At 46.4% G+C, this 13,573-nt stretch overlaps 1 protein-coding gene across 1 annotated transcript in view; it reads left to right on the forward strand.

Moving 5' to 3' along the window:
• The window catches only part of ipo8 (importin 8), a gene marked incomplete at its 3' end in the record, with an annotated part of 31,797 nt that extends 21,740 nt beyond the window's left edge, over window positions 1-10,057 (forward strand). Inside the window, exons 19-25 of the mRNA XM_079494646.1 lie at window positions 492-589; window positions 1,099-1,194; window positions 5,437-5,520; window positions 5,856-5,992; window positions 6,664-6,878; window positions 8,844-9,101; window positions 9,924-10,057. Coding sequence (XP_079350772.1) covers window positions 492-589; window positions 1,099-1,194; window positions 5,437-5,520; window positions 5,856-5,992; window positions 6,664-6,878; window positions 8,844-9,101; window positions 9,924-10,057 — 1,022 coding nt within the window. The remainder of the gene's footprint in view (window positions 1-491; window positions 590-1,098; window positions 1,195-5,436; window positions 5,521-5,855; window positions 5,993-6,663; window positions 6,879-8,843; window positions 9,102-9,923) is intronic.
• Between the last annotated feature and the right edge of the window lie 3,516 nt (window positions 10,058-13,573).

Below are 13,573 nucleotides of genomic sequence, written 5' to 3' on the forward strand. Positions count from 1 at the left end.
GTGACACGGGAATTCTGGGAAATGTAGTTGATATTTATGCTCGATACTCTATACAGAGGTGCGGACCGAATTAATTTATTGGTATTAATAAAAAAAGAGAACTACGGAAAATCACGTACAGGGCAGACAGAACTAATGCAAAACTCCACGTGTTTTCCAGTAGTAATCTGTCTAAGGGTTAACAAAAGGTTAAGTACAGTACACATTTGAGTATTTAGACTTCCATAATGAAGGAGGACCAAAATGTTGTGTCGCTGTTTTTGTTGCTTTTTTCACGTTAGGACATGCTTTATTATGCATTTATTGGCCGTCAACTATCATGCACTTGTTGAACAGTTGAACGATGCACGATTTGCATTTTAATTTACCAGCTCTAACGATTTTGGACTGTGTGTTGGTGCAACACAGTCTCACCCGCAAAAAGTCAAATGTTGACTTTTTGGCAGACCCCACGAAAAGTCACGTTGATTGGTACTGTGTTTTCTCCACAGATATGATGCCTCTGTTGCACAACTACATTACTGTGGACACGGACATGCTCCTGTGCAACCCCAAACATTTAGAGGTCATCTATACCATGTGCAAAAAGGTCAGTGTTTTCTGAAAATATATATTTTTTTAAAATACATTTCAGGTAAGGCTGGAGGGGATGTTAGAAAACAACAATAAAGGTTTAAATGCCACTCATTTTCAACATTGAACTATGTCATTAATATACCTTACAGTTGTTGGATATAATAAAATAAAGTTCCCCCTTCTGTTTAGCCTGTTTAGCCTAGACGGTGTACTCTTCAGAGTTCACCGTTGTGATGTCACTGATCACATGACCCTAGACCTCCAGTTCCAGGCTAAACAGAAGGGGGGAGGACTTTTTTTGTATTACCGGCATTTCCACACAACTCTAAGGTATATACTTGCGATGTATCTCAGCAGAATTGTGAAATAAAAAATGTAAACGTAAGAAAGATAAAATCATAAACTAACAACAGTTAGGCATTGAAGTGAAGTCGGTTACACCTACAAAAAAAGGTAATTTTTCTTTTGCCTATCGATTATTATTATTATTATTCTTGTCCGACTGTTGCCTTATTGCCTTAGGTGCTGACCAGCGACGCGGGCGAAGACGCCGAGTGCCACGCTGCCAAACTGCTGGAAGTGATCATCCTGCAGTGCAGAGGCAGGGGCATCGACCAGGTTAGTGGTCATCCTGCAGTGCAGAGGCAGGGGTATCGACCAGGTTAGTGGTCATCCTGCAGTGCAGAGGAAGGGGTATCGACCAGGTTAGTGGTCATCCTGCAGTGCAGAGGCAGGGGTATCGACCAGGTTAGTGGTCATCCTGCAGTGCAGAGGCAGGGGCATCGACCAGGTTAGTGGTCATCCTGCAGTGCAGGGGCAGGGGTATCGACCAGGTTAGTGGTCATCCTGCAGTGCAGGGGCAGGGGTATCGACCAGGTTAGTGGTCATCCTGCAGTGCATAGGGCAGGGCCATCGACCAGGTCAGAGCTACTAGGGATCACATTGGGACCACGATCGCTATTATCGTTTAGGGCGGCTGTGGCTCGGGGGGTAGAGCAGGTCGTCCAATGATGCCTGGGTCGGCGGTTCGAATCCCGGCTTCTCCTGTCCACATGTCGAAGTGTCCTTGGGCAAGACACTGATCGTAAGGCAGAGACGCTATCATATAAGTGTCGGACCGTAACATCCGTCAGATGTATTTCCCCCGGATATGATATTATTCCGACCAATCACAAAACTTTGTCCAGTATCAACGTAATTTCCTTGAGCGGTACTTCCGCCAAAATGCCGCAACTTCCGCTCAAAACAAATTATAGCGTCTACAGCGTAGGTCTTGCCCAGCCCAGCGTGCATTGCCCTCAATGAGTTGGTCGTGTGTTAGCTTGCCACCATTGGTGTGTGAATGTGGGAAGTAAGGACGCTGGCGCCGACTGTTCGCCGCTTCACCTCCCAATGTATGAATGAATGAACCATTGTAAAGCACTTTGAGCACTTGGAAAAGCGCTATAAAAATGCAATTCATTATTATCTTTGACCCGTTAAGACCTGGAACAACAATGCGTCTGTCTGCGTCACCTTAGCTTTTAACCTTAAACTTCAGCTGTTGAAAAATAGCAGATCTATAAGTAGATAGGCTATTTTCAAATGGCCAAAATGTATATAGGGCTGAAGTGGGTGATGTTTGTTTTGTAATAATAATCCGAATCTACAAATTAATTAGTAACTAAAGCTGTCAAGCTAAATTACTGGGTATTGGAAATACTCAAGTAAAGTGCAAATACGTCAACTGTACTTAAGTACTTTCACACCTGCCAAACAATCGCATTCTAGTTTGACAAAAAACGGGGGTTTCGCGTCGCTTCAAAGCGCACCTGACTTCGATTCACTGCAGGTGTGAATGCAATCGCATCAAATAAAGGAAATGAAACGTGAGGAGTAAACACAGTTGGAGACGGAGAGGGCGTGGTCGAATGAGGATAAACGTTGGATAATTAATTTTGCGCTCCCGTCTCCATTGTGCCTCCGCAATGTGCCCAAAAGCGTGCGCACACATACACACACCGTCCAGTCCCCGTCTCCCCGACAACACACTGCATCCACGTACCCTTACTTTACTTTACGTCCTAACTATTACTATAAGTAGAATTTTAACACCATAGATTTCACTGTGTAGTTTATGAATTGATAAAGTTCCCTGCTGAGGTTCCCTGCTGCGCTTGACACAACCAGTGTGAAGGCATACGCAGCAAATTAAATATGCAAGAATGATGCAACTTCTACGCCCAATCGCATCGAGTTGTGAATGTGACCTTGAAATGCCTGATACATTTTCAGAGAGCGATACAACCAAACATAAAATGACTTGTCTTTTAGTTCTACTAGATCTCTTCTCCACTAGTCCCTCCCTAACATTTTAGTCTAGTTTTTTTTAGATGAAATTGTCAATCTATTTAGTCGTCACATCACAGCTTAGCTATTATTTAGTTTCCGTCAGTGAAAAAAGGTAGTCACCGGCAAAACATATTTTGTCGTAGTCAAAGAAATCAACACTGTACCCAAGCAAGGTGTCTTGTAAGCCGCAGCTCATTCAAAATGCATGAGTTGATGTGTGATTAGCAAGGTGCAGCTGGTCCGACACCTGCTACTGTATCTGTGCCTCTCAGATGTGCAGCTGCTTCTATACTTCCTTCTCCAGTGCAGTGGTTTTAAAAGTGGGGTCCAGGGACCCTCAGGGTTACATACATGGACCCTTACAGGCGTGTAACTCTGGGAGTTGTGGTGGTCCTTGGAATGGACAGGGGGGCTGACGTCGTTACTGTGTTGTTGTCAACCCACAGTGCATCCCGCTGTTCGTGGGGCTGACGTCGTTACTGTGTTGTTGTCAACCCACAGTGCATCCCGCTGTTCGTGGGGCTGACGTCGTTACTGTGTTGTTGTCAACCCACAGTGCATCCCGCTGTTCGTGGGGCTGACGTTGTTACTGTGTTGTTGTTGTCAACCCACAGTGCATCCCGCTGTTCGTGGGGCTGACGTCGTTACTGTGTTGTTGTCAACCCACAGTGCATCCCGCTGTTCGTGGGGCTGACGTCGTTACTGTGTTGTTGTCAACCCACAGTGCATCCCGCTGTTCGTGGGGCTGACGTCGTTACTGTGTTGTTGTCAACCCACAGTGCATCCCGCTGTTCGTGGGGCTGACGTCGTTACTGTGTTGTTGTCAACCCACAGTGCATCCCGCTGTTCGCGGGGCTGATGTTACTGTGTTGTTGTTCTCGTCCCTCCCACAGTGCATCCCGCTGTTCGTGGGGCTGACGTTACTGTGTTGTTGTTCTCGTCAACCCACAGTGCATCCCGCTGTTCGTGGGGCTGACGTTACTGTGTTGTTGTTCTCGTCCCCCCCACAGTGCATCCCGCTGTTCGTGGGGCTGACGTTACTGTGTTGTTGTTCTCGTCCCCCCACAGTGCATCCCGCTGTTCGCGGGGCAGACGTTACTGTGTTGTTGTTCTCGTCCCCCCACAGTGCATCCCGCTGTTCGTGGGGCTGACGTTGTTACTGTGTTGTTGTTCTCGTCCCCCCACAGTGCATCCCGCTGTTCGTGGGGCTGACGTTACTGTGTTGTTCTCGTCCCCCCACAGTGCATCCCGCTGTTCGTGGGGCTGACGTTACTGTGTTGTTCTCGTCCCCCCACAGTGCATCCCGCTGTTCGTGGGGCTGACGTTGTTACTGTGTTGTTGTTCTCGTCCCCCCCACAGTGCATCCCGCTGTTCGTGGGGCTGACGTTACTGTGTTGTTGTTCTCGTCCCCCCACAGTGCATCCCGCTGTTCGCGGGGCTGACGTTACTGTGTTGTTGTTCTCGTCCCCCCACAGTGCATCCCGCTGTTCGCGGGGCAGACGTTACTGTGTTGTTGTTCTCGTCCCCCCACAGTGCATCCCGCTGTTCGTGGGGCTGACGTTGTTACTGTGTTGTTGTTCTCGTCCCCCCACAGTGCATCCCGCTGTTCGTGGGGCTGACGTTACTGTGTTGTTGTTCTCGTCCCCCCACAGTGCATCCCGCTGTTCGCGGGGCAGACGTTACTGTGTTGTTGTTCTCGTCCCCCCACAGTGCATCCCGCTGTTCGTGGGGCTGACGTTACTGTGTTGTTGTTCTCGTCCCCCCCACAGTGCATCCCGCTGTTCGTGGGGCTGACGTTACTGTGTTGTTGTTCTCGTCCCCCCACAGTGCATCCCGCTGTTCGTGGGGCTGACGTTACTGTGTTGTTCTCGTCCCCCCACAGTGCATCCCGCTGTTCGTGGGGCTGACGTTGTTACTGTGTTGTTGTTCTCGTCCCCCCACAGTGCATCCCGCTGTTCGTGGGGCTGACGTTACTGTGTTGTTGTTCTCGTCCCCCCACAGTGCATCCCGCTGTTCGCGGGGCAGACGTTACTGTGTTGTTGTTCTCGTCCCCCCACAGTGCATCCCGCTGTTCGTGGGGCTGACGTTGTTACTGTGTTGTTGTTCTCGTCCCCCCACAGTGCATCCTGCTGTTCGTGGGGCTGACGTTACTGTGTTGTTGTTCTCGTCCCCCCACAGTGCATCCCGCTGTTCGTGGGGCTGACGTTACTGTGTTGTTGTTCTCGTCCCCCCACAGTGCATCCCGCTGTTCGTGGGGCTGACGTTACTGTGTTGTTCTCGTCCCCCCACAGTGCATCCCGCTGTTCGTGGGGCTGACGTTACTGTGTTGTTCTCGTCCCCCCACAGTGCATCCCGCTGTTCGTGGGGCTGACGTTGTTACTGTGTTGTTGTTCTCGTCCCCCCACAGTGCATCCCGCTGTTCGTGGGGCTGACGTTGTTACTGTGTTGTTGTTCTCGTCCCCCCACAGTGCATCCCGCTGTTCGTGGGGCTGACGTTGTTACTGTGTTGTTGTTCTCGTCCCCCCACAGTGCATCCCGCTGTTCGTGGAGGCCGTGTTGGAGAGACTGACGCGGCGGGTCAAGTCCAGCGAGCTGAGGACCATGTGCCTGCAGGTAGGGGGGGGAGGGGTGATATGGTGATACAAATTACAATATCGTATCGTGATACTATATTTAGAGATATATATATATATATCGTGATACAGTGAATGTACATTCTATGACTTCTATACCTTATTTTATACTTTTGTAGAATGACGGTTTCGTTAGCCAAAATATTTACCTATTTTGGTCTAAATGTTCTGTTAGTCCTTTTTCTTTTAGTTTCTGTTACCTTGTAGGTGGTTGTACTGTTAAGTAACTTGAACAATGACCCTAAAAACCATGTGAAAAAATATTGTGATAATATTGATATTATATCTTTCCATATCGCCCACCCCTACCTGCAGGTGGCCATCGCCGCCCTCTACTACAACCCCGCCCTGTTGGTGCACACCCTGGACAACATGCACTTCCCGCACAACCCTCAGCCAATCACGGCGCACTTCATCAACCAGTGGATGAACGACACAGAGTTCTTCCTGGGGTGAGGGGGGGTTGGGGGGGATTCATGAGCCTATAGGGGCCCAAAACAAATGGTCCACCCAAAAGTCTCCAAGGACCTCCTTTGTGTGTGTCATTGACCCTTTGTCAGCCTTCTGAATCTGATTGGTCCCCGACTGACCAACCAACTGGCCCCTTCTGCCTTGTTCTGGTTTATGATGAGTTTAAAAATCTATATATTATAGAAAAATGGTACCAAGCAACAGCAATCGGTGCGACGAGGGATGGCACCATGGGGTCAATTGTGTCAACCATTTGATCACCAGATGATGTCACTTAGTTTTTGTGACGTATAAAGGTTTAGTTTTGTCCACCCATCATTTTGTAAAATTAGCTGTAAAGCTCACAACACGTCGCAGCGCGGCGTATTGTGAGCATGTAGATCGGCTATTTTAGTTTAAAGTTTAAAAGCATCTTACAGAAACATGAATGGTCTCAGAAATGTCATAAAAGTAAAGAGGTTATAAATGCCGCAAATCTGTGGTCGGCTGTGGTGTGGAACAGCAGCAACAATAGGTTTAGAATGATAATACCCTAAAACATCATTACATTTTCAGTCATGAGATTTTATTTTGCTTAATTTCATGCTTTATCTCTCTGTCTCTCTCTCTCTCTCCCCATTGTTGCCACATCTTCCCGTTGGCACGCCGCCAGCCTCCATGACCGTAAGATGTGCATCATCGGGCTGAGCGTGCTGATGGAGCTTCCCCGGCGGCCGGCGGCGCTGGACGGCGTGGCGGCACAGCTCGTCCCGTCGGTCCTGCTCCTCTTCCTGGGCCTCAAGCACCTGTACGCCTCGCGCCTCCTCCACAAGCCGGACCTGCTGGCCCGCTGCACCGGGGTGCCTCAGGACGCCGAGGACCAGAACGGTGAGAACGAATCAGACCTGGCCCGGACGGTTAGCTCAACTGTCTGGGCTGCCAAACCAGACGGACGGTGTGCCGCGGGTTCGACCCCCCGAGCCCGACGGCCTTTGCCGCGTGTCACTGCCCATCTCTCTCCCCCTTTCCTGTCTAGTTACTGTACCCTATCAATAAAGTCAAAAACCGCCAAAAAATATATTGAAAAAAAAAAAAGACCTTTCTGAAGTGAGTGGTGCTGACTGTGCAACAGTGACACTTGGTGGTCAACAAATGCTATTGCGTCTGGTAGTCTGTACTGCACTGTTACACTAAAACTCCGCTTCCCATCATGCACCTGTGCACACACAGTGTGAAGCTCAACAGTGCCACTTTGTCACCTGTTGGTATCCTAAACATAGGGACATACATACAGACATACATAGGGACAGACAGCATTGCTCGTCATTGGAGTGGCTGCACCACTCAAAAGGCCAAATGGCAGTGATGGGGAAAAGTACTCAATTGTCTTACTTACTAAAGTAAAATTAAAAATGTACTTGTAGTAAAAGTACAAGAGTATTGACATCAAAATGTACTTAAAGTATCAAAAGAAATGCTCATTATGCAAAATGTCCCATTTCAAGTTTTCAAATATTTTGAAAAACGCGATTGTGAGCTTGTAGATCAGCTATTTTCAAATGGCCGAAATGTATATAGGGCTGAAGTGGTTAATGTATGTTTAGTAATAATAGTCAAAATCTACAAACTACTATTTGCCTCTGAAATGTAGTGGAGTAGAAGTAAAAGTACTGGAAAGACTATTTTAAAAAACCTTTTAAACTAGTTAAAATAGCTGATCTACAAGCTCACGACGTGTAGATGTAGATCGGCTAATTTAACTATTTTAAAATGATTTTCAAAATAGTAAAAAATGGCAAATAAGTTTAGGGATAAGGGTAGCGCAAGATGGAGCCCTTAATCTAAAAGCAGTCAATAAAAACGTGTCACTCTTTCCTATTTCAAGTCTGATGGCACGGGCTGAGGCTGCAGGTAAGAGATCGGATGAGAAATGCGAGAGGAGTAGAGGTTACACGGGGACGAACCGAGAGGCTAGACACTGAGCCTCTCTAGAGACTGAGACAGGACATAATGATACACGGGGAAGATAATACAAATGGAGTGAATGCGGGCAGAAGGGGGCAAAAGTATACGTCAGCATGAGTGATGATAATGAAATTAAACTATATAGATTTTTGCCTTGATGTACAAACCTCCTCCCAGCACTGAGGTCAAGTTAGCTGGACCACATGTCCCCGCATGGCCCCTATAGCTCCGGCTGTCCAACGTAAAGATGTCTAAACTGTTTTGTAGTGCAAGTAAATGGACTGTTTTTTTGTTTTGTTTCCTTTTAAAACCTGGTGGCCAGGAACTATGGAAGTTTACCATGACAAGGAATGTGCTTGGGTGCTAGCTTCCCATCTGTTTAGAGTATTTTAAACATGCATATGCTGAACTTTTAAACATACAGTACGTAACCTTAACTACAACACTGTCACACAGTTTGTTCATACAGTAGACAATGCAATCCTTCTCACGAAACCGTGTTAAAGCAAAAGGATTTGTGATCTACTAATGTCAAGTCTCTCTTCTTTTCTCCGTAAAACAAAGATTGTAACTGCGATCTGCCATTATTTAGGTATTGACTAATATGGCTTGTTTTCACCAGAAACGCAATCTGGGAAAATAAATCAGAGATGGAAGCATTTTTATAACAAAAAAATAATAAATAACTACATTGGATCCTTTTGAAACATATTCAGTTTTTTTCCATTTTCTGAAAAAGTAACAGTTCTGTTTTTCAATTTCCTGAAAAAGTAACAATTCTGTTTTTCTATTTCCTGGAAAAAGTAACAGTTTTGGAGTGGATCGTACAAGGTTTTTCCCGGGCCGACGCTGACGAAATTGTTTCTACTCCTTTTTTGGGGCTGCCAGAGGAGATTCCCAGCGACGAAGACGAGGTGACGGAGACCAGCCGCGGCGCCATGATGCAGCAGCAGCAGCAGTCCAGCATGGTGGGCCCATGCCAGGCAGGCGGCGGGGAGCAGCAGGAGGAAGAGGAGGAGGAGGAGGATGAGGATGATTACTGGGATGAGGAGGGCTTTGAGGGCACGCCGCTGGAGGAGTACAGCACGCCGCTGGACTACGACAATGGAGAGGACGAGTATCAGTTCTTCACGGCCGCCCTGCTCAGTGAGTATGCGCGCACACACACACAGACCTGTTGTAACCTACTGTATGTGTTTATACCAGTGGTCATCAATATGTCCGTACACGTTTTAGTTACAAGGACTGTCATAACTCTGAGAGTTGAATGAGAGAGAATGGAACCCGTAAGGGTCCATTTGGAGGTCTGCCTTTATTGATAGATTTACAGTAGGCTGACAGGAAATGGGGAGAGAGATGTGCGGTGACACAATGATCGACGGGATCGGGAGTGCCCAGACGGCTAATCCAGCCCTGGTCATTTTAGATGTTGCTGTATAATATATATTTATTTATTTCTCAGCCTCCCTGTACTCTAGCACATAGACAAATGAAATGAAAAACACTAAACCTAAATTACTGAAATTGACATTCCCCTAATGTTCATTTAAAAATCAATAACCAAAGGAAATTATTATTTTTTAGGGCCAATGAAAATAGGTTTTTCAGAAAATTCTGGATTTAGATCTAAATGGTTGTTTACCGAGTGCGCTGTGCGCCATTCAAAGAGAATGCAACTGAATCTATAGATCACCAGCACTCACTTCAAGTCCTTGTATTTTATTATCTGGCACCATAGAGTTAACCCATTCAAACCAGGAAACAACTGTGGCATTTAAGATTTTTGTGTTGGCTATTCAAAAATAGCAGATGTACAAGCACACAGCGTGGCAAAGTGCCGCTCTGCTATTTTTTTATTTCTTTTTTTTTATCGTGAAAGTGTGAGAACTACTGATTTTAGGGGGCATTTGTAGAATTGATGGGCCTTTTATCCAAGGCGCTTTACATAGTGTGTGTGCGTGCGTGCAGGGGTTCAGAACACAGACGCAGGCTGGTACCAGACTCTGACGGCTCCTCTCAGTGACGACCAGAAGAAGCAGCTGCAGGAGATCTACAGCCTATCACAGCAGAGGAGAAGCACCGCCGCCAAGGGACAATGGTGAGAAAACCAGGCAATGGGCCAATCGGGAGGGAGGAAACAGAGCTCTAGGCCAATAGGCTCTGTGCATAACTGTAGTCCCGGCTCCCCTGAAGGTGGCATACCCATTTCCTGTCAATATATATCATTGTCAATATATTTAGTCTTCGTTTTAGTCGCCATACCATAGTTTTGTTTAGTTTTTATTTTGTTTTGGTCTGTGGAAAAAAAAGGTAGGCGACAAACGAAATTGACACTGTTACTCACGCCCTTGATGTGTTCTCAGAATGCTGAGGTGAGGACTGTAGACCCGGCGGGGGAGAGGAGGAGGGTCTGACCTGATCTGAAGTGGATCCACTGCGCTTTCCTATCCAGATCAGACCAGATCACGGATCAGGGACTTTGTGGACCCCCCCAGCGAGACCAGGTTCTAGGGTTCCATCGCAGCTGGACTCGTATAGTGGACTGGTTCAGTATGATGTTTTGGCCCTGAGGCCCTGTACAGAACCACAGCCCCTATTGGACTATTGCTACAACCGTGTGTGTGTGTGTGTGTGTGTGTGTGTGTGTGTGTGTGTGTGTGTGTGTGTGTGTGTGTGTGTGTGTGTGTGTGTGTGTGTGTGTGTGTGTGTGTGTGTGTGTGTGTGTGTGTGTGTGTGTGTGTGTGTGTGTGTGTGTGTGTGTGTGTGTGTGTGTGTGTGTGTGTGTGTGTGCGCAGGATGAGTTGATGTGTGAGAGAGACATGGATTAATGTGTAGAGAAAAGTCTGCATTTTATATATATATATATATAATATCATCAGCAAAGTTGATTTGTGTTCTTGTACGGTGCAGTCCTTTGGTCTCAGTTACTCGTAAAACATGCGTTGGTGACGCGTGCGAGCACATGGACGCCTGTTTAAAGAGCGTGTGTGTCGAGTGACGGAACGTGCGGCGGTCACACACATGTTTTACCCACACTGCCTTCGTCTCCATAATTAATGCTTAAATCATCTCAACTGGGATCGGAGCAGCAGAGTCTGCAAAGGGTGCCTTCTTGCACACGGACAGAGGATGGGACGGATGGACTGGAGTTTAACCACTTAAACCCCATATGGGTGAGCGGAGTCCTCTATGCTAGTGTGTCTTTCCTGTTTTCTGTTATTGTGGTCTATGTGGTAAAAAAAAAAAAAAAAAGGTTGAAGCACGGCGTCACGCCGTGCTTGTATTGTAAAAAACATTGTAAAAACATGAAACGGTCACACACATGAAATGTAAAAAAAAACTTGATGGTGGGGGTGGGGGGGGGGGGGGGGGGGCAGGGGGGATTGATAATGGGAGAAGAGCGGTTAATTTTATTTTTATTATTTTTTGTTCGGTTTGTCTTTGGGTTTTGTTTTTCTAATGTTCTCAGAAACTAACTTAAGAAAAAAATCATAAAAGTTCCTGTAACAATCTTTCTGGGTTGTTTCGCTTCTTATTCCAATGCTGACATACACACACAAAGACACACACACACACACACACTCCCCTCCTCCCTTCTTACGTTTCTCCTTTTCTTCCCTCCCTTTCTCTCTTCACAGGGAGTGTTGTAGCTCTGTCTAGACTGTAAAAAAGAGAGAGTTATTCCAGAACACTGGTAATTCATCCACGGTCCACAACCTTCTCTCTCTCTCTGAGCGAGTGTGGTTGGACAAGTCGGCCTCTGTATGTAGGTCTTCTAGTATTATGGGATACGTCAGAGAAGACAGGTGTGGGGCCCCTTTTTATAGCCTCTGTGTTGCATTGTGTAAACTGTGCCAATAATTCATAATGGTCCCCCAACGAGGTCTGTAAATCTCTGTGGCAATTGGGCTTTTTGTTAGATGAAGGACACAGTCTTAAGGTGATGTCTTTAAAGATTATATTCACCTCAGCGTTTTACTTAATCACTTGAGCCCTATTCAAAAGATATTCTAAAATAGCCAATCGACAAGCTCACAGCGCCTCACATTGTGAGCTTGTAGACCTGCTGTTGTTGACTTGTCTTCTAATTTTGTGAACGTTTTTGGAAATTGTTGGAAGGTTCTGCCTATAATGACCAAAATCGGGATGCCACGTTGAAAGATGTTAAGGTTTTGTCAAAGAGGGGATTCATAATAAATGGCTAGACCAGGTGTGTTCAGGAAAGCTGTTGAGGCGGGATGGGGTGCTTAACGCCTGGGTTAACTTTAGTGCATTACGTCAGCCTCTCTCTAAATCCTGGGCACTCTGTCTTTTTCGTTTTCCTTTCATTCTCCCTCTTCTGAGTTAGTATTCCCTGTGTGTTTCGTTGCAGGTTGTGTGTGTTGTAGCATACCCTGTTCTGCCTGCCTGCGGCTGCCTGTCTCTGTCCACATCGGTATTTAGGAGCAGCCGAGTGTGCTGGAGAGCTCAGCTCTCAACCCCAGCCAGACATCACGTCTCCTTCAGCCCGTCTGTCTGACGTGCTAATTATGAAGCACGATGGCGAATATTCACACCTGCGCCGTTGGAATTAACTGGTGTCACTCGTGCTGAAGAAGACTGATTTGATCTCTCTGTTTGAAAATGAGTCATTTTTGGCAAGAGATGGGGTCCTATGACAAAGTATAAATTATTCTCAACTTCCCCTCTGTGTATCTGAGCGTTGTAATCCTGTCGTGCATGTGAGCAACCCTGTCTGGTGGAGCATTTTGGCAGACGTTTCTAGGCCAGGCGAGAATGCTGCGGCAGTACAGTAACAAGCAGCACATTAACGAACAGCAGTACAGTAACAAACACTGTTGCTAGATTTTGCAGACTTTGAGAGAAATAAGCAATGAGGTCTATGCCCAAAAAGCAGTTTAAAAAACATTTCTTACTTTAATATTAAGTAGACATTATATATCAATTTGTCCATTTCTAAGAACCACTGGTTTAACAACATTAGGAAACTTACCCAAATAATCAACTACACTTTAGAAACAAGTCCCAAAAAACTACTTTACAGGGAAAATGCCCAAAGTTGCTTATAATAAGCGGACCTGGCAACACTGGTAACGAACAGCAGCAGTGCAGTATTGAGCAGGACTGCACCATTTGGGGAGGGGAGAGGATCCAGAGATAGTGGTGAAAAGTTAAGACAATTGGAGGGCAAAGAGGAGAAAGTGAAAAAAGAAAAGGTTAGAGACATGTCAGACACACTTGGGCAGATTTGCAGCCTCATTCTCTGGCTCTCCATACACAGACACTTACAGTAGGTGATAATATGTAGAGTCTCACAAAGTCGGATTAATGTGTGATGTCAGCTCTGTCATATTTAGCTGGTCCGGGCTGGCTCTAATCACACTTGGCGAGGATGCATGTTATCCAGCCTGGCTTTTGCCTCAAATGCCCTGGGGCCTGCATGGGCCCAAGAGGACAAAGCTTTGACTCCCTGTCTGAGTGGATCAGATTTGGATTTGGGGTGTTAAAAAGATATTTTATTAATTAAACTTATCTCTTATTGACATAGTGTTTGCTGAGATAATTCTATGATCACAGATCCCAGTCATGTTCTCTGAATCTGATCCATTCGGATAGGG

Source organism: Electrona antarctica (genome assembly GCF_951216825.1).
Source record: "Electrona antarctica genome assembly, chromosome: 23".
Lineage (NCBI taxonomy): Eukaryota > Metazoa > Chordata > Actinopteri > Myctophiformes > Myctophidae > Electrona > Electrona antarctica.